The sequence below is a fragment of the Sturnus vulgaris genome, chromosome 3 (assembly GCF_052056855.1).
Source record: "Sturnus vulgaris isolate bStuVul1 chromosome 3, bStuVul1.hap1, whole genome shotgun sequence".
In the NCBI taxonomy this organism is placed as follows: domain Eukaryota; kingdom Metazoa; phylum Chordata; class Aves; order Passeriformes; family Sturnidae; genus Sturnus; species Sturnus vulgaris.
The window spans coordinates 114625782-114643814 of NC_142245.1; the positions used below are offsets into that span (position 1 = coordinate 114625782).

Genomic DNA, 18033 nt, shown 5'->3' on the forward strand with positions numbered 1-18033 from the left:
CTGTTGGGAACGGTCCCTTTTTCCACCTCTCTCTATTTTATAAGGGTTGTCTTTTTCAAAGGGAGCCCTGGAACATGTTGGTGAAGCATGTTGTGTGCAGCAGCAGCCTCTAGGTATGGCCTGACACAGCCAAACCATCCTGGCCACCATAAATCACTCCCTCGCCAACTCTGCTGTAAACTTTTGTCTTTTTGAAGTCCGTGGTTTCCTGGCCCCTCTCCAGTTTGTTCTTTACCTCCCCAGCCCACAAATTCACTTCTGCACTTGGAGCAGAGGGAAGAGCAGCAGGGAGACACAGCCCCAGGACAGGGAGCTGGAAATGGGGGAGCTGCTCCGAGGAGAGGAGGCTCTGTGGGACCTCACAGCCCCTCAGGACATGGAGAGGGACAATTCCCTGGGATCTGTAATGGCAGGGCAGGAATTGATGGGTTCAGACTGAGAGAGGGGGAGTTTGGATTGGATATTGCAAAAGATTCCATCCCTGTGAGGGTGGGCAGGGCTGGATGGGATCTTGGGCAGGAATTGTTCCCTGGCAGGGTGGGCAGGGCTGGCACAGGGTGCCCAGAGCAGCTGTGGCTGCCCCTGGATCCCTGGCAGTGCCCAAGGCCAGGCTGGACATTCCTGGCACACTGGGAGGTGTCCCTGCCATGGCAGGGGTGGCTCTGGGGGGGATTTGGGGGATTTGGGTCCTTTCCCACCCAGAAATGATGCAGTCAGAGTTTCCATGGCCCTGACCCCGGCACGGGAGTGCCCAGAGCATCCTCACAGCTCGGGGTGCAGCTCTGAGTCCTGCTCTCAGCTCAGGACTGGGCTCGGTGCTGTCAGTGCTGCCAGGCACGCAGGGCTGAGCTGCCACCGATCTGCACAAAAAAAACCCTGGGACCTTTCCAGAGGAGCCCCGCGCTGGGGAGGGGCAGTGCCTGAGGGGGATGTTTTTCAGCACCAGGAATCCTGATCTCTCTTAAAGCACCTCCCTCACCTCCACGTGCTGAAATTCAACAGAGAAAGGGGCAGAGAAAAGAAAATGATAATATTCACCTGAAAAATAATAAAACAATAATAAAATAATAATTTTAAAATAATACAATAATAATATTCACCTGAGCAGGGTTTGCACAGAATCATCCACTCATGGAATGGGTTGGGTGGGAAGGGACCCAAATCCCCCCCAGTGCCACCCCTGCCATGGCAGGGACAGGGACAGCAGGGACACCTCCCAGTGTCCCGGGCTGCTCCAGCCCCAGTGCCCAGCCTGGCCTGAACCACACCAGGTAAAATACTCCATTTTACCTCTTTGTGGATTCCAGACATCTGCTGGAGGCTGGAGGAACTGGAGGGGTGTTTACAGCAGTAAATCCCAGCTGAAATCACAAATACAAGACCAGCACCTCTGTAAACCCAGTTTGGGTTACACAACGATTCTGGTGGTCAGAACTTCCATCCCACTCTGATAAATGAATAAAAACCCAGGAGGTTTCAGGCTGGAAGCAGCAGGTGAGGCCAGAGCTGCAGCTGGAAGTGACATCCCCGAGGCAGCTGGGGCTGCTTTGGAGCAGCACCGAGGTCAATTGATTGCAGGGACAGGATTGTCCCTTCCCGGGGCACGGTGACACTGCCAGCCTGGTGTGTGACTCATTTGCTGGAAATCCAGGGAGGTGACCCTGCCACATCTGAGCCAGCAAATCCAACCTCAGCCTTCCCAGGGCCTTGAATCCTCAATATTCCTGTAATCCCAAACAGCACCAGCTCTGTATTTTCTGGGATTCTTTATCTTGCTTCTAGCCTGTTTCAAATCAGCTACAACTACCAAAAAAAAAAAAAAAACAAACAAAACAACCCCCCCCAAAAAAAACCCAAAAAAAACCCCAACAACAACAACAACAACAAAAAAGTCACCACAGTTAAAAGGTTTTACACTTGTGAGCCATAATTGGTCCCATTTGCCAAGGAGCTCCTTGGCCAGGGAGGAGACCCCAAACACCCCCAGCCACGAGCAGGGACAGAGATCTCCAGTGTCTGCCTCAGCCAGGATGTGTTCACAGGATAATTGAGCAATAACTGGGAACAATTCCTGCACTGGATTCCTGCACTGGATTCCTTGGTGGAATTCCTGCACTGAATTCCTGCACTGAATTCCTGCACTGGATTCCTTGGTGGAATTCCTGCACTGAATTCCTGCACTGGATTCCTGCACTGGATTCCTGCACTGGATTCCTGCACTGGATTCCTTGGTGGAATTCCTGCACTGGATTCCTTGGTGGAATTCCCTCACTCCCAGCCAGGGTGGCAGGACCCCATCCCAGCCCCCCTCGCTCTGTCCCTGCCCTGGGATCCCACTGCCCCAGGAATGGTTCCTCTGCCCCACTGCAAGGTGGATTTTCCTCCCGGGAACAGATTAAACTAAAAGGGATCTTGCACACACAGGAACCCAAGGCCAGCAGGTTCCAGATCAGCAGTTTAGACAAGTGGAAGGTGTTTATCTCATCATGCTCCAAAATAAATGTAGGAAATGGGGGTTTGGTACAAAAACTTCCCCAAGCCGGGGAACTTGGCTCTTCAAGGAGAGTTTTTGTGTTCACAAGACAGTGACACCTGGTGCCAGAGGTTCAGGGATCTCAGAGATGTGCCAGGGATGTTCAGGGACAGTGATTCACCCTGAGGGGAGGGGGAATCCCTGCCATGGGAAACGTGAGAGCAGAGCCTGAGGGTGGGCAGGGCTGGACGGGATCTTGGGCAGGAATTGTTCCCTGGCAGGGTGGGCAGGGCTGGCACAGGGTGCCCAGAGCAGCTGTGGCTGCCCCTGGATCCCTGGCAGTGCCCAAGGCCAGGCTGGACATTCCTGGCACACTGGGAGGTGTCCCTGCCATGGCAGGGGTGGCACTGGGGGGGATTTGGGGTCCCTTCCCACCCAAACCATTCCCTGATTCCATAACCCAGCCCCAACCAGCAGTGCCTGTTGCTGGAGAGGAGCTAAACCACATTTTATTCCCAGCTGCTTGTTTTCTTCCAAAGAAGAAAAGCTTTTTTTTTTTTTTTTTTTTTTTTTCCTGATGGTTAATCCCAAGGAAGTGTCAGTGTCTGAGGCCAGTGGTGTTTGCTGTGGTTCGGAGGTGAAGTGAGCTGTTCTCCCTTTGCCGTGGAAAAGCTGAGGAATAAATCCCCCCGTGGGGACCCTGCAGGGCCCGTCTGCTCCAGGAATCTCCTCCCAGGGAGCAGAAACCTCCCCGGCCCTGGGTGTGGGACGTGGGGTGGTGCAGCAGCACCCCAGGGGCATCCTCGGGGGTTTCCATCAGGAAACAGCCCCGGGAGGGGCAGGGCAGCGACCTGGGCTCCACAGGGACAGGGGGAGACCTCTGAGATCTGTCCCGGCTCTGGGGATCCTCCCAGATGTGTCCCCGGTCTGGGGGCTCCTCCCAGATGTGTCCCCTGTTCTGGGGATCCTCCCAGATGTGTCCCCGGTCTGGGGGCTCCTCCCAGATGTGTCCCCTGTTCTGGGGGATCCTCCCAGATGTGTCCCCTGTTCTGGGGATCCTCCCAGATGTGTCCCCTCCCCGGGGGCTCTGTGCCCCCGGGTTCCAGCAGGGGCTCGGCACATCTCTCTCGCTGCCCGTGTGTTCTGCATTAGTTCTGCCGCTCCTCCCGGAGATCAAAGAGCTGCTCTGGGAGCCCGGGCTGGGTTTCCAGACGCGCCTGCAGCAGCTGTGGGGGCACGGAGCAGCCCCCACGGGGGATGGGCACAGCAGAGTGGGCACAGCAGCCCTGCCGAGCTGGCCCTGCTCTCCCTCCTGAGGGTCCCCACGTCCCTCTGGGCTCTGGGCAATCTCCCACCCCTTCCTGGAGGTGTTCCCTGAGCTCTGCATTCCCACTGCCCTCGCCGGGGCTGCTGAGCCCGCAGCTGGGAGCGGGGGCTGGGGGTGGAGAGGGAGCCCAGGGCCACCCCCAGGACATTCCTCCCCAGGGGTGCCAAAACCCCCAGCCCAAAGTCCAGCCTGCACCGTGCCACTGCTGGGGGGTAAATATCATCTTCATCATCATCATCATCTCCATCATCTTGTTCTTCTTCTTCTTGGACAGCAGCAGCAATTTCTCCATGGAAAGGGTGCTCAGGCCTTGGCAGGGGCTGCCCAGGGAGCTTTGCAGTGCCCATCCCTGGAGGTGTCACCTGGATGTGGCACTCAGAGCTCTGGGCTGGGGACAAGGAGGGGATCAGGCACAGCTTGGGCTGGATGGGCTGGGAGGGCTTTTCCAGCCTCAGGGATCCTGGGATTCCTCCAGGAATGGAATGCTGCCTACCCTGGGTGTGTACAGAGCTCTGAGCATCACTGGAAGTGCTGAGCAGGAGGAGGAGGAGGAGGAGGAGGAGGAGGAGGAGGAGGAGGAGGAGGAGGAGGAGGGGTGAGGTCTGCACCGTGACGAGGCAGCTCTGCTGCTCTGCCTGTGTCATCCTCCCATCCCTGGCGTTCCCTGCTCCGTGTGTGGGCCCAGCCCGGGCAGGCAGGCACGAGGAGGAGCCGGGGATGGCTCCGGGATGTGCCCTTGGGAAGGGTTTTGTGCTTTTGGGAAGGGTTTTGTGACTTTGGGAAGGGTTTTATCCCTTTGGGAAGGGTTTTATCCCTTTGGGAAGGGTTTTGTGCCCTTGGGAAGGGTTTGCAGTGCCCTGTGTGAGGAGCTCAGCTGCAGCTCGTGCTGCTGTGCTGGCAAGGCAGGGATGGCACAGAGAGGATGACAAATCCTTCTGGTTTAGGGGAAAAGCAGGGGATGTGGGAATGTGTGAGCCCGTGGCTCCAGAGCTGGCAGTGGGAGCCAAGGGCACCCTCGAGCACACACAAATTCACCCAAAGAGCCACACGTGTCACCCACCCTTCTCAGCCCCCTTCATTAATATTCATTGCAGTCTTCCTGGAGAGGGTTTTTAAAGTGTGTTGTGGAAAGCGATGGTTTTACATCAGCAGTGAGAGATTCCCTTCAGCTGTGCTCCTCACTCCTGCCCATCAAACTCCTCATTTCTCATCTCATCTCTTTTAACCACTTTATTCAGAGAAAATCTGTAGCTACAGAACTCAAACTGTGCACAGGTTCTGTCTCTCCATGGCTAGGCTCGAGTTTATTGAGAGCAAAGTCCCTTTTGCTGGTGCTGCTGGGGCTGCATTTCCCATGGCCAGCCAGGGATCCATCTGGCTCAGATCTATTTTTAGAGCTGTGGCTGTGTCTGCCAGCTGGGGATGAGCGTCCCAGCCGTGCCCAGGGCTCCCTCCTTTGGGGGGACAGAGCTGGAGCAGCAGACTGGGGCCCCGTGGATAATGGGCCGTTTTCCCAGGATTTTTCCCATCCCTGCTGCCCCCGTCCCTGCCCTGCAAGTGGCATTTTGTGGAGCCTCTGTCCCAGGCCAGCCCCGGGACACCGTGGGCAGCCAGAGCTCTGTTCCCATGGGAATCATGGAACTCCCATTTCCCATGGGAACCCCAGAATTCCCATGGGAATCATGGAATCCCCATGGGAATCATGGAACTCGCATTCTCTTGGAAATCATGGAACTCCCATTCCCGTGGGAATTATGGAATTCCCATTCCCATGGCAGTCCCAGAATTCAGTCCCGGAATTCCCATGGCAATCCCAGAATTCAGTCCCAGAATTCCCATGGCAATCCCAGAATTCAGTCCCGGAATTCCCATGGCAATCCCAGAATTCAGTCCCAGAATTCCCATGGCAATCCCAGAATTCAGTCCCGGAATTCCCATGGCAATCCCAGAATTCAGTCCCGGAATTCCCATGGCCATCCCAGAATTCAATCCCGGAATTTCCATGGCAATCCCAGAATTCAGTCCCGGAATTCCCATGGCAATCCCAGAATTCAGTCCCGGAATTCCCATGGCCATCCCAGAATTCAATCCCGGAATTCCCATGGCCATCCCAGCCCGGCCATGGCCCAGCTCGGGCTCTTTCCCCCCAGCTGTGGCTGCAGGACCTGGCAGGGTCCATCCCCAGCACAGACTCCTTGAGGGCTGCGGAAAATATCGGGAGAGCACTCCAGGAAATGATGGAAGCCGCGAGGAATTTAAATATTTTCCCGAGTTTTCTGTCCTCGCCCACACTGTGTCGTGGCTGGCTCCCTCTCCCCTCTTTTCCAGGCGCCTTTTCCCGGTCCTGGGGTTCTCTGCCGGCTCCTCCGAGCCTTTGTGCCACATCATTAATTAATGATTAATGATTAATCCTCGGGCGCCGCTGTTTCCATCACCACCCCACACCACTCTCCCCCAGGATGACTCCACACCTTTTTTTATTTTCCTCCCCGCACGTCAGAGGAGCCTCGGGGGCTCAGTTTGGAACGAGAATTGCTCTTCCCTTTGGAACCAGAATTATTCCTCCCCCGTCGGGTCCCTTCCGGAGCATCCCAAACGTGCGGCGCTGCCCTGGCTTTGCTCCTCCCGCAGATTCTGCTGCAGCCGGGACGGATCCCTGCAGCCCCGAGCCCCCCGGAGCTGTCCCAGGAGTTCCTGGATGTGGCACTCGGTGCCCCGGGCTGGTGACAAGGTGGGGATCGGGCTGGGACTGGGATTTCCCGGCCCCGGTGCTTCTTTCCCTCCTTTCCTGGGTGGTTTCCTCTCGGTTTTGGGAGAGCTGCAAGCCGCGAGGGTTCAGGCTGTCATCGGGTGTTCCTGTGCACAGCTCTTCTCTCGTGAGACGAACAGTAATGTGTACTTTTGTCATCTTTCTTTCCGTGAGTCAGGTGGTTTTCCCTCAAAGCAGCCTTTTCAAAGTGTCTGAAACATTTCCATTCCTCGGGAACTGCTCCACCAGCGCTGCTTTTTATTCGCTTCCCCAGTTTCGTGTAGAAATTGGAAATTTCTAAATGTAGGAAATGGGGAGTTTGTATAAAAACTTCCCCAATTAATTCGGGTAATTCAGGGTTTGAATCCAGTACAATTCCATTCTGTATGGAACCGTGTGAACCAGAAATATCCTGTTGTGAGAGGAGCCACGGGTGTGAATTCCCATTGCTGCATCCCAGGTTGTTGAGGAACTTTGGGCTGAACATCCAGCCCAGGATGTTCCTGTGTGGCCTCAGCTGGGTCGGGTTTTACCTTTCCTTGCCCATTTCTGTTCTGCATTTCCATCCTGTGAACGTGTCCACCTGCAGCTCTTCCCAACCCTTGGGTGCCTGAGGATGTCCCCAGGTCATTTAAAATCTTTAATTAATGCCCCTGCTTGGCTTTTCTTCCCTCCTGGGCGCCTTCTCCTCCTGCCTGGGTTCCAGTGGGGTCACCAGAAATGTTTGGCTCTGCTGCTCCACTCCCCATTGCCCCCAAAAGCTCCTGGGACCAACCCTCAGTCACAATCCTGCCTTTTTCTGTTCTGTTCCCATCTCCCCTCAGCTTTTCTGTTCTTTTTCCTGTCTTTGACTGATGTGAGCTTCCCACTCATTTCTCTTTTCCTTTTATTATTATCCCGGAAAATGCTGTTACACCGCTGGAATTTCCCTGTTACTTCAAGATTTATTAAAAATGGGCATCAAAAACTCTTCAAGCAGCCCTGCAGGGCCGAGCTGTGCAGCCTTTGGAAATGTGTGTGTGCAGAGGACGGGCTCTGGGCTGCAGAGCTGCTGCTCCTGGGTGCTGATGATGAGGAGTCCCAGGAGCTGTGACTTCATCCCGGGGCCGGTCCTGAGCGGGGTCTGGTGCCCTCGGGAAACTCCAGAGTTCCCTGGGGGGCTCCTGCAAACCCGGCTTGAGCTGAGACCCTCCAGGGATGCTGGGCCTCGCTTGGCACTTCGGGCTTTGTGCTCCTTCATTCCCCTTTGTCCGTGTTTACCCCACGGATCTGCTCCTTCTGGCGTCCTGCACTCGGGGTTTTCCCTCTGCTGAGAGGAGACATTTCTGTGTCTCCCCTGCCCAATTTCTCCTTTTCCATCCCAGATCCCTGTGTCTGGATGGAGTGATCAGACTCAGACACGTTCTGCAGGGATTTGGGGTGAGGGTGGCATGGCAGTGCCTGTTCTGCAGGGATTTGGGATATTGGGGATATTTGGGATATTTGGGGTGAGGGTGTGTTCACGGCAGCACCCCCAGAAGGTGCCTGGGGCTGTCCTGGTGACACTGCCAGCCCTTGGGTGACAATGCCAGCCTCTGGGTGACACAGCCAGCCCTTGGGTGACAATGCCAGCCCCTGGTGACACTGCCAGCCCCTGGGTGACACAGCCAGCCCCTGGTGACACAGCCAGCCCCTGGTGACACTGCCAGCCCCTGGTGACACAGCCAGCCCCAGGGTGACACTGCCAGCCCTTGGGTGACAATGCCAGCCTCTGGGGGACACAGCCAGCCCCTGGTGACACAGCCAGCCCCAGGGTGACACAGCCAGCCCCTGGTGACACAGCCAGCCCCAGGGTGACACTGCCAGCCCCTGGTGACACAGTCAGCCCCAGGGTGACACAGCCAGCCCTTGGGTGACACTGCCAGCCCCTGGTGACAATGCCAGCCCCAGGGTGACACTGCCAGCCCCTCTCTGGGATCGTGAGTGCTCCCCACGCCAGCCCAGCCTCCAGACTCTGCTCAGCCTCTGGATTAATGATTCATCCCAACCTTTATGTCACCAGGAAGTGTCATCAGAGCTCGGTTATTTTTGGGCACCTCATTAGAATATGAAGTGCACGGATCCCTGAGGAATTCCTGCGGGATCCTCCAGCCACCTTGTCGTGCAGCAGAGCCCGTTTTCTCCTGGCCTCGACGAGGACGTGGAGCCACAAATTCCCAGCTCAGCTCTGCCCTGTGCTGTCCCTTGGGGCAGCAGACCCCAAACACCCCAAAAAACACCCCAAACAACATCCCAAACACCCCAAACACCCCAAAAAACACCCCAAACAACACCCCAAACACCCCAAAAAACACCCCAAACAACATCCCAAACACCCCAAACACCTCAAACACCCCAAACACCCCAAAAAACACCCAAACAACATCCCAAATACCCCAAACACCCCAAACACCTCAAACATCCCAAAAAACACCCCAAACACACCAAACACCCTAAATACTCCAAACAACCTAAATACCCCAAATACTCCAAATGACCCAAATACCCTGAACACCCCAAATACCCTAAACACCTCAAACACCCCAAAAACCACCCCAACCACTCCAAACATCCCAAATACTCCAAACACCTCAAATACTCCAAATACCCTGAACACCCCCAGCACCCCACATCCCCATGGGTGCCCAGGCAGGTCGCTCCTCCTGTCCCCTGTCCCAGCAGGGCTCTGAGGGCTCTGAGGGCTCTGAGTGCAGCCTGGGGGATTCCACGCCTGTGTCTCCTGGTGACAAGTGACAATTTTGGGTGGCTCCATCCTTTGGGCACCGTGTCCCAGCGTGTCCCCGTGCGTGTCCCCGGCCGTGGCTGTCCCCAGCGCTCAGCCCGGGCTCCTGGCCGTGTCTCTGTTTGTCTGGGCTCTTTCTCGAGCCGTGAAAAGGCAGCCGGGCTCATCCCGGATTAGCCGCCTTCTCCTTTGTTGTGGCCGTGTCGTTGTTCCCCAGCAGAGCCGCCTGTCCCGGCCTGCCCGGGGCCTCCTGTGCAGACCTGTCTGAGTGCCCCGAGGAGCCCCAGCCCTGCCTCCTGAGAGCTGCACGGATCAAACGCCATCAGCTCTGCTCTCACCCCCTGAGCTCCTTGGTGGGGTGGCTCCCATCACTCCTGCCCCAGAACCACCTGGGGGGGAAAATCGTGGAAATAAAGCAGCAAAGGCCATGGCTGGGAGCCAGCTCTGGCCTTCAGGACATTGTGTCACCCAGTGGTGGCACCCCCTGCCATGGCTGGGTGCAGCTCCTCCACCCTCACCCCTGCCTGCCATCCCTTTCCTCGACTTCTTTGAAATTTTCCTGGAAAACGCTGGAGCAAGAGCAGCCCCTTGGTCTGCGTGGACACACCCGGTGTGGAACTGGAGCCCCTCTGCTGTCACAATGTCCTGGAGGGACAGGACACAGGGAATGGCTGCCAGTGCCCCAGGGCAGGGCTGGGTGGGATCTTGGGCAGGAATTGTTCCCTGGCAGGGTGGGCAGGGCTGGCACAGGGTGCCCAGAGCAGCTGTGGCTGCCCCTGGATCCCTGGCAGTGCCCAAGGCCAGGCTGGACATTCCTGGCACACTGGGAGGTGTCCCTGCCATGGCAGGGGTGGCACTGGGGGGGATTTGGGGTCTCTTCCCACCCAAACCATTCCCTGATCCATTAATTCGAGCTTTTGATGTGTCCTGGGTGTTTTTGGTGGCTTCTGTCCCGTGCCTGGGCAGCAGCACTGGGGCCACTCTCCTCCCTGCAGCTGGGATAAAGTTCCCAGGCTGGTTTTTGGGGACAAGGAAACCAAACCTGCAGCACTTCCCCAGGGAAATCCCAGGAGGGAAATCCCGGGACAGAGAAATCTGCAGCTCGGGTTGGACACTCCCAGCATGGATCAGAGGTTTTGCTCTGGCCTCGGGCTGGGCTGGCTCCTGCAGCCCCTCCAGCAGGGGGGAAAACCAAAGGCAGGGAAGTGCCCAAGCCTGAGAACAAAACTTGAATAATTCTGGAAGATAACGCTCGCTTTTCCCCTTTATAACCCAATTCCAGTTAGTGGAGTTGGGAATTGGAGCCGTGGGAGCCCTGGGAACGTGGTGCTGCTGATGGAACAATCTGGTCCATCTTGAGCACAGCCCCAGGACCCCCAGACGAGGCCCCCCTGCACACGGGGGGAGCAGCACATGCCCCAGAACTGTGCAAATGGGGATGAAAGCAAAAATGTCAGGCTTTGAAAGGAGCCAGGGAAAAGGCAGCATTCTGTGTGGTAACCGAGATTTTATTGTTTCCTGATCCCTGCTCTGGGTCCCGCAGCTGGGGGCAGAGAGAGGAATGAAAACAAACAGAGTTCCATGAATGGGGAGTTCAAACAGCCCAGCAGGGCTGGGGGAGCAGGACCTGCTCTGGGGGGCTGGGGGAGCAGGGCTGGGGGCAGGAAAAGCTGGAGGATGGCAGAGCCGGGGAACAGCTCTGGATGGCAGAGAACAGCCAGGGAACAGCTCTGGATGGCAGAGAACAGCCAGGGAACAGCCAGGGAACAGCTCTGGATGGCAGAGAACAACCAGGGAACAGCCAGGGAACAGCTCTGGATGGCAGAGAACAGCCAGGGAACAGCCAGGGAACAGCTCTGGATGGCAGAGAACAACCAGGGAACAACCAGGGAACAGCTCTGGATGGCAAAGAACAACCAGGGAACAGCCAGGGAACAGCTCTGGATGGCAAAGAACAGCCAGGGAACAACCAGGGAACAGCTCTGGATGGCAAAGAACAGCCAGGGAACAACCAGGGAACAGCTCTGGATGGCAGAGAACAACCAGGGAACAGCTCTGGATGGCAGAGAACAGCCAGGGAACAGCTCTGGGGTCCCCTGGGGACACTGTTTGGCCACTCTGCTGTCCCCTGGCAGCTCCTGCCCTCCCTGGGGACAGGGTCTGGCCACACTGATGTCCCCAGGCAGCTCCCACCTTCCCACTCTGCTGTCCCTGGACATGTCCCCTGTCCCTGGGGACACAGACTGGTCACTCTGCTGTCCCTGGACATGTCCCCCCTCCCTGGGGACACAGACTGGTCACTCTGCTGTCCCTGGACATGTCCCCCTCCCTGGGGACACAGCCGCCAGCCCAGCCTGCACAGTCACGTCTGTCCGGCTTTATCCGTGAGCGCGTCGCAATTCAGGCAGGACAAGCGGAATTGCAGGAAGAGCTGAGCGATGCCCGGGGCTGTGCCCGGCCCCTGGCACGGGGCTGTGCCCGGCACAGGGCACACAGAGCATTCATTCAGCCCTGGGGAGGGGCCACAGCCCCAGGACACCTCACCTGTCCCCAGGAGAGCCAGCCCCGCGTTCAGGCTGGGATGGGGAACCAGAGGCTGCTCCGTGTGCAGCCGGGTCCTCTCCTCTCCTCTCCTCTCCTCTCCTCTCCTCTCCTCTCCTCTCCTCTCCTCTCCTCTCCTCTCCTCTCCTCTCCTCTCCTCTCCTCTCCTCTCCTCTCCTCTCCTCTCCTCTCCTCTCCTCTCCTCTCCTCTCCTCTCCTCTCCTCTCCTCTCCTCTCCTCTCCTCTCCTCTCCTCTCCTCTCCTCTCCTCTCCTCTCCTCTCCTCTCCTCTCCTCTCCTCTCCTCTCCTCTCCTCTCCTCTCCTCTCCTCTCCTCTCCTCTCCTCTCCTCTCCTCTCCTCTCCTCTCCTCTCCTCTCCTCTCCTCTCCTCTCTCTCCTCTCCTGTTTCTGCTTAATGAGCTGATTTTGGCCAGCTCGGTGTGAGTTTTTTGGAGTCTCAGTGTGAGTTTTTTGGAGGCTCGGTGTGAGTTTTTTGGAGGCTCGGTGTGAGTTTTTTGGGGGTCAGTGTGAGTTGTTTTGGGGGTCAGTGTGAGTTGTTTTGGGGGTCAGTGTGAGTTTTTTGGGGTCAGTGTGAGTTGTTTTGGTGGGATGGGCCATGCCGTGATCCCATCCCCTGGCATGGATCCTATCCCGGTGCTGGCAGGGATCCAAACCACAGCACAGAATCCCAACAATTTCGGTCAGAAAATCCCTCCCAGCCCATCCAGTGCCAGCTGTGCCCCGTCCCCTCCTTGTCCCCAGATCCCCGAGTGCCACATCCAGGTGACACCTCCGGGGATGGGCACAGCAAAGCTCCCTGGGCAGCCCCTGCCCATTCCAGCCCTTTCCATGGAGGAATTCCTGCTGCTGTCCAAGCAGGCGAGGTGCAGAATGCTGTTTGTGTTTGCAGGGCATGCCCCACACCCCAGCCCTTCTCCAGCTGTATTTTAGGTGTCTTTTAGATGCCTTTTAGGTGTATTTTAGATGTCTTTTAGGTGTATTTTAGGTGTCTTTTAGGTGTATTTTATGTGTGTTTCATATGTATTTTAGGTGTGTTTCAGCTATATTTTAGGTGTATTTTAGGTGTGTTTTAGCTGTATTTGACATGTATTTTAGCTGTATTTTATGTGGATTTTAGGTATATTTTAGCTGTATTTTATGTGTATTTTATGTGTATTTTAGGGGTGTTTTAGGCGTGTTTTAGCCGTATTTTAGCTGTATTTTATATGTATTTTATCTGTATTTTAGCTGTATTTTATCCCTGTCCCTGTGGGTGTCAGGGTATCCCAGCACACCCATTTTCCCTTCCCATGTGTTGGAACATTCCAGGATCCATCCAGGGCTGGGATCCCAGTGATCCCAGTGATCCCAGTGATTGATCCCAGTGATCCCAGTGGTCCCAGTGGTCCCATTGATCCCAGTGATCCCAGTGATTGATCCCAGTGATCCCAGTGGTCCCAGTGATCCCATTGATCGCAGTGATCCCAGTGATACCAGTGATTGATCCCAGTGATCCCAGTGGTCCCAGTGGTCCCATTGATCCCAGTGATCCCAGTGGTCCCAGTGATCCCAGTGATCCCAGTGATCCCAGTGATTGATCCCAGTGATCCCAGTAATCCCAGTGATCCCAGTGATCCCAGTGATCCCAGTGGTCCCAGTGATCCCAGTGATTGATCCCAGTAATCCCAGTGATCCCAGTGGTCCCAGTGATCCCAGTGGTCCCAGTGATCCCATTGATCCCAGTAATCCCAGTAATCCCAGTGATCCCAGTGGTCCCAGTAATCCCAGTGATCCCAGTGGTCCCAGTAATCCCAGTAATCCCAGTGATCCCAGTGATCCCAGTGATCCCAGTGACTGATCCCAGTGATCCCATTGATCCCAGTGATCCCAGTGGTCCCAGCCCGCTGGGGCTGGGTGGGGCTGGGGACAGGACCCTGCCTGTGTTGCCATGAAACTGTCGCTGCGTTGGGGCTGTAATTAATGCTCACAAAGGTCATTAGCCTTCCCCACTAATGAGCCTTCCATGTATTCCTTGGCGTGCTCGCTCCGGGAGCCCACGGAGCTCGGGGAAATTCAATTTCTCTGCAGCAATCGGGTTAACAGCCCCGGCTGGGGGGGCTGATTTAGGGGCCTTGTTTTCTGCTTTCAACATTTCCCTCAAAGCCCGTTTGCAGGGAGGGGTTGGATTATTTTTAGCTCGCTCTTCGATCGAGCTGGAATTATTCAGGCAGCAGCAGCAGCAGCAGCAGCTCCGTGTGCAGCTCTGCGAGGCCTTCTCCTCCCTTCCTGGCTAACGTAAATAATTGTTAAATTACTGGTGAAAAATGAATAAATAAATAAATAAACAAACAGAGGCAAATGGCGACACAGCCCCAGATGCTGGAGAAATGGGAGACTGCAGCCCCGTGACTGCACTCGTGATGCTCCGTGTGCAGGGGAGAGGGGACGGGGCTCCCCAGAGCGGGACGGGAGCCCTGCAGCGGTGCTGTCTGCTCCCCGAGCCTCCAGAGCCGCCGGGACAGCGGGGCCACGTCCTGCCCCACCGGCCCAGCAGCATTCCAGCTTTTCCCGGAGCCCAGGGGCCGGCAGTGTGTGCAGGGAGAGCAGCCCAGGGGGAGCATCCCTGGCTCACACACTCCAGAGCAAACTGCTGCTCCTCCCGTGCAGCGTGGGCTGCAGCAGCCTCGTGCTAAGCACGTTTAAATGTGGTTGGAGAAGTTTTTTTGGTGGTTTTTTTGTGGTTTTTTTTTTTCTCCCAAAAATCAGTTGTCAAGGGTTTTCTGTTAAAATAGAAAGCCGTGTAAATTGAAATTCCTCCGTAGTTCATTATTTCTGTCCCTGAATTAATTACTACTCAGTTCCTGCGAGGGACTGGGGTTTGCTCCTGGCATCAGGCAGGAGGAGATTGCTGGGGCTTTGGAGATGGGGACTCAGAACTGAGGTTTTCCAGCCTGAACTGCTGTGAGGCTCTAGGAGAAGGGCAGGGATGTTTGGAGGAGAAGCTTGGAAGTGCTCAGGGCCAGGTGGAGGGGGCTCAGGGCTGGGACACTGGAAGGTGTCCCTGGCAGGGCTTGGAATTGGGATGAGCTCTAAGGTCCCTAAAGCCCAGCTTTTTTGGGATTCTGTGAGTCCCTGGCGAGGAAGCTCATCCTGGCTGGAGCTCTGGCTGACCCAGCAGTGCTGAAGGACCTGGGGCTGCCCCGGCCCTGCAGAGCCACCAGTGCTGCCAGCAGTGCAGGGCTGAGGACAGCCTGGCAGGAGGGGATAAAGCTGTGCCAGGAGGGATGGGCAAGGGCAGAGCCAGCCGGGGTGGCTGAGCTGTTTTTATTTCTCATTCTCCGGGGGTTCTGTGCATGCCTGTGCCTCGCCTGCTGAGCAGCAGCTCTGCAGAAACTGCACCTGAAGCTGCAGAAAACACCGCTCTTGGGGTTATTTTGAGTTTTCTGTGGCCCTCCAGCGTGTTGGTTCTGTGATAGTCTGGTCATGGAGTCAGGGAACCCTGCGGTGGTTCGGGTGGGATCTTAAATCTCATCTCCTTCCAGCCTGGCCTGGGCAGGGACAGCTGCCACTGCCCCAGGGTGCTCCAAACCCCAGCCTTGGGCACTCCCAAGGGGTCCAGGGGCAGCCACAGCTGTGCCAGGGCCTGCCCACCCTGCCAGGGAAGGATTTTCCCCGAGGGCTGAGCAAGAGGAGCCCCCAGGGGCAGCGCTGGGTCTGGGGGCTCAGCTCAGTGTGTGCCCCCAGCCCTGGGCGTGGGGAGAACATCTGGGCCAGGGGATGCTGCTTTTCCTGGGGAAAGCCCCTGGAATATTCACGGGCAGGGGATGTGATAAAAGCTCAGGGGCCAGTCCCTGCTCCCGGGGGAGGGGGGAGCCAGGCCCTGAGCGATGTGTGCACCTGGTTCTGCCCAGCCCCGGCTCCCCGGGCTGCCAGGAGAGCTCCCGGCCCCCTCCTGCAGCAGGGACACACACCGTGGGCTCTCCTCTGCTGTTTGTGCTGCGTTTTCTGCAGTATTTGGGGCATGATGAGACGTTTGCTTGTCTAAATTGCTGATCTGAAACCTGCTGGCTCTTGGGTTATTGTGTGTGCAAGATCCCGTTTAGTTTAATCTGTTCCTGGGAGGAAAATCCATATTAAAACGGAGCAGAGCAGCTGTGGCTGCCCCTGCATCCCTGGCAGTGCCCAAGGCCAGGCTGGACATTGGGGCTGGAGCACCCTGGGACAGTGGGAGGTGTTTGGGGTGGAACTGGATGAGCTTTAAGGTCTTTTCCCACAAAACCAGCCTGTGGTGTTCCTGTGACAAAATCAGTGTCTGTGGATTTCTGAGTTTCTCAGCATTTGCAGGCTCAGGGATTTCTGGGGGTCTTTGGCTCAGCTTTGCACTTGAAGCAGATGAATTTGATGACTGGGCTCAGCTGAAGGTCTTCTCCAGCCCAAACAATTCCATGATTCCACGATTCCAATCGGGAGTGCTTGGAGCTGATCAAGTCGGTTCTGTGGGAAGCCCTCAGGGCTGTGTCCTGTCCCTGTCCCACAGACCTGTCCTGAAGGTGATGCAGGAGCTGCTGTGAGGAGCCTGAGAGGAGGAGGCAGAAGGGCAATGAAAGGGAAATGCAGCTGGGCTCGTGTGTCCCCTCCTGAGCCAGGAGGGAGCAGAGCCAGAGGTGCAGGGGATTTGGGACAGGAATTCCCATGGAGTGAACTCTGGAGTGAGCCCCTCTGCCCAGAGGGGTGGTGGGGCCTCCCTGGGGACAGCAGCACCTCGGAGCTGACCTTGCCCCAAAAAGGGGCTCCAAAAACTCTTCCAGGCTCCTTCCAACCCAGATTTCCGGAGGCTTTTCCCATCCCGTCCTTTCCTCTGTGGTTGTAGGACGTTTGGCAGAGGGTGGGGGGCCTGCTGGGAGCTCTCATGGACGCTGCTCCCCTGCCCTCCACCCTTCCCTTCCCTTCCCTGCTCCGTGCTCAGGGCACAGCCTGCCCTCGGCCCTGGAAATGGCATTTTAGGTTAAACCTCACAGCTCTTGTATACAAGACCCGATAAGGCAGGGACCATAAATCGAGGTTGGCTCCCAAACATTTCAGGGGCCAGGTCAGAGGTTTCCTTCGTGGCTTTTCTAAATTGAAATCCATCTTCTGTGTCCTCCCCGGTGCAGTTTACAGGAAGGGCATGGAATGAGCCAGTAATTCCTGGATTTTCTGGGGCTGCAGCTCCAAACCAGAGCCAGAGAGGAGTTCACAAACCTGCTCAGCTCTGCCTCGGCTCTGGGTACAAAAGGCATCCCTGGGAGCTCCGTGGAGGAGCAGAGCTGAGCCCGGCTGTGCCACTGAGCCACCAGCCCTGGCACAGGGACAGCAGCCCCAGATCCACGGGGACACCTCAGCCCTGGGGCTCTGGGGCACTGACACGGCCTCAGGGTGACCAGGACACAGCCAGGGTGGAGATTGGGAACAATTCCTTCATGGAAAAGGTGCTCAAAGCCTGCTCCAGGGAGTGCCCATCCCTGCAGGGATTTACAGCCCTGTGGATGTGGCACTTGGGGACAGGGCCAGTGCTGGGGGACAATTGCACTCTGTGATCTTAGAGGGCTTTTCCACCTCAGTGATCCTGTGAGATCCACAATTCTGTCATTCCTTGCCCCATTGCTGCTGCCTTCAGCCACAGGGGGAGGAAGGTTTGGGGGTGATTTGTTGGCCCTCACTGCAGCCCCCCGAGTGTCCCCAGAGGGTCCCTGGTGGCCCCACCCTGCAGGGGCACAGCTCTGCCCTCCCACGCCGGGCTGGCACAGCTCTGCTGCCCCTCTGCTGCTTTCTAGGACTGCCTGGGGTCAGCTCTGTGCTCTGAGCTGGGGCTGGGGCTCCCTGGCACCATCAGTGTCACTGAGAGCCTGCTTTGGGGGGCAGGGGACCTCAGAGCTCCTCCTGTCCCTGGGCAGGGACACCTTCCACCAGCCCGGGCTGCCCAAATTTCCATCCTTGGCCCTTCCCCGTGCCCTGAGCCTTCCTCCCTTGTGGCAGCAGGTGCCTGAGAACCATGGCTGGGGGTGGCACAGAGGTGTCAGTGGGAGGAAACGCCAGCTCAGAGGTTCCAATTGCTGCTGTCTGTGCACGTGGCCATGGCCAGGCTGCTCAGGGTCACACTCGGGGCCCAGGGAAGGAACACAAGCATGTGGGGACTCCAGATTA

General features: G+C 56.8%; 1 protein-coding gene across 16 annotated transcripts in view; it reads left to right on the forward strand.

The window, feature by feature from the left end:
- The window catches only part of DTNB (dystrobrevin beta), a 119699-nt gene that overhangs the window by 81831 nt on the left and 19835 nt on the right, over window positions 1-18033 (forward strand). Inside the window, exon 17 of one of the 16 annotated variants that reach the window (XM_088162626.1) lies at window positions 6301-8175. The exons of the other annotated variants lie outside the window; for them this stretch is intronic. Within the exon in view, the coding sequence (XP_088018752.1) occupies window positions 6301-6765 (465 nt within the window). The 3' untranslated portion in view covers window positions 6766-8175. Of the gene's footprint in view, window positions 1-6300; window positions 8176-18033 lie in introns of those variants that run through there. 16 annotated transcript variants of the gene reach the window in all.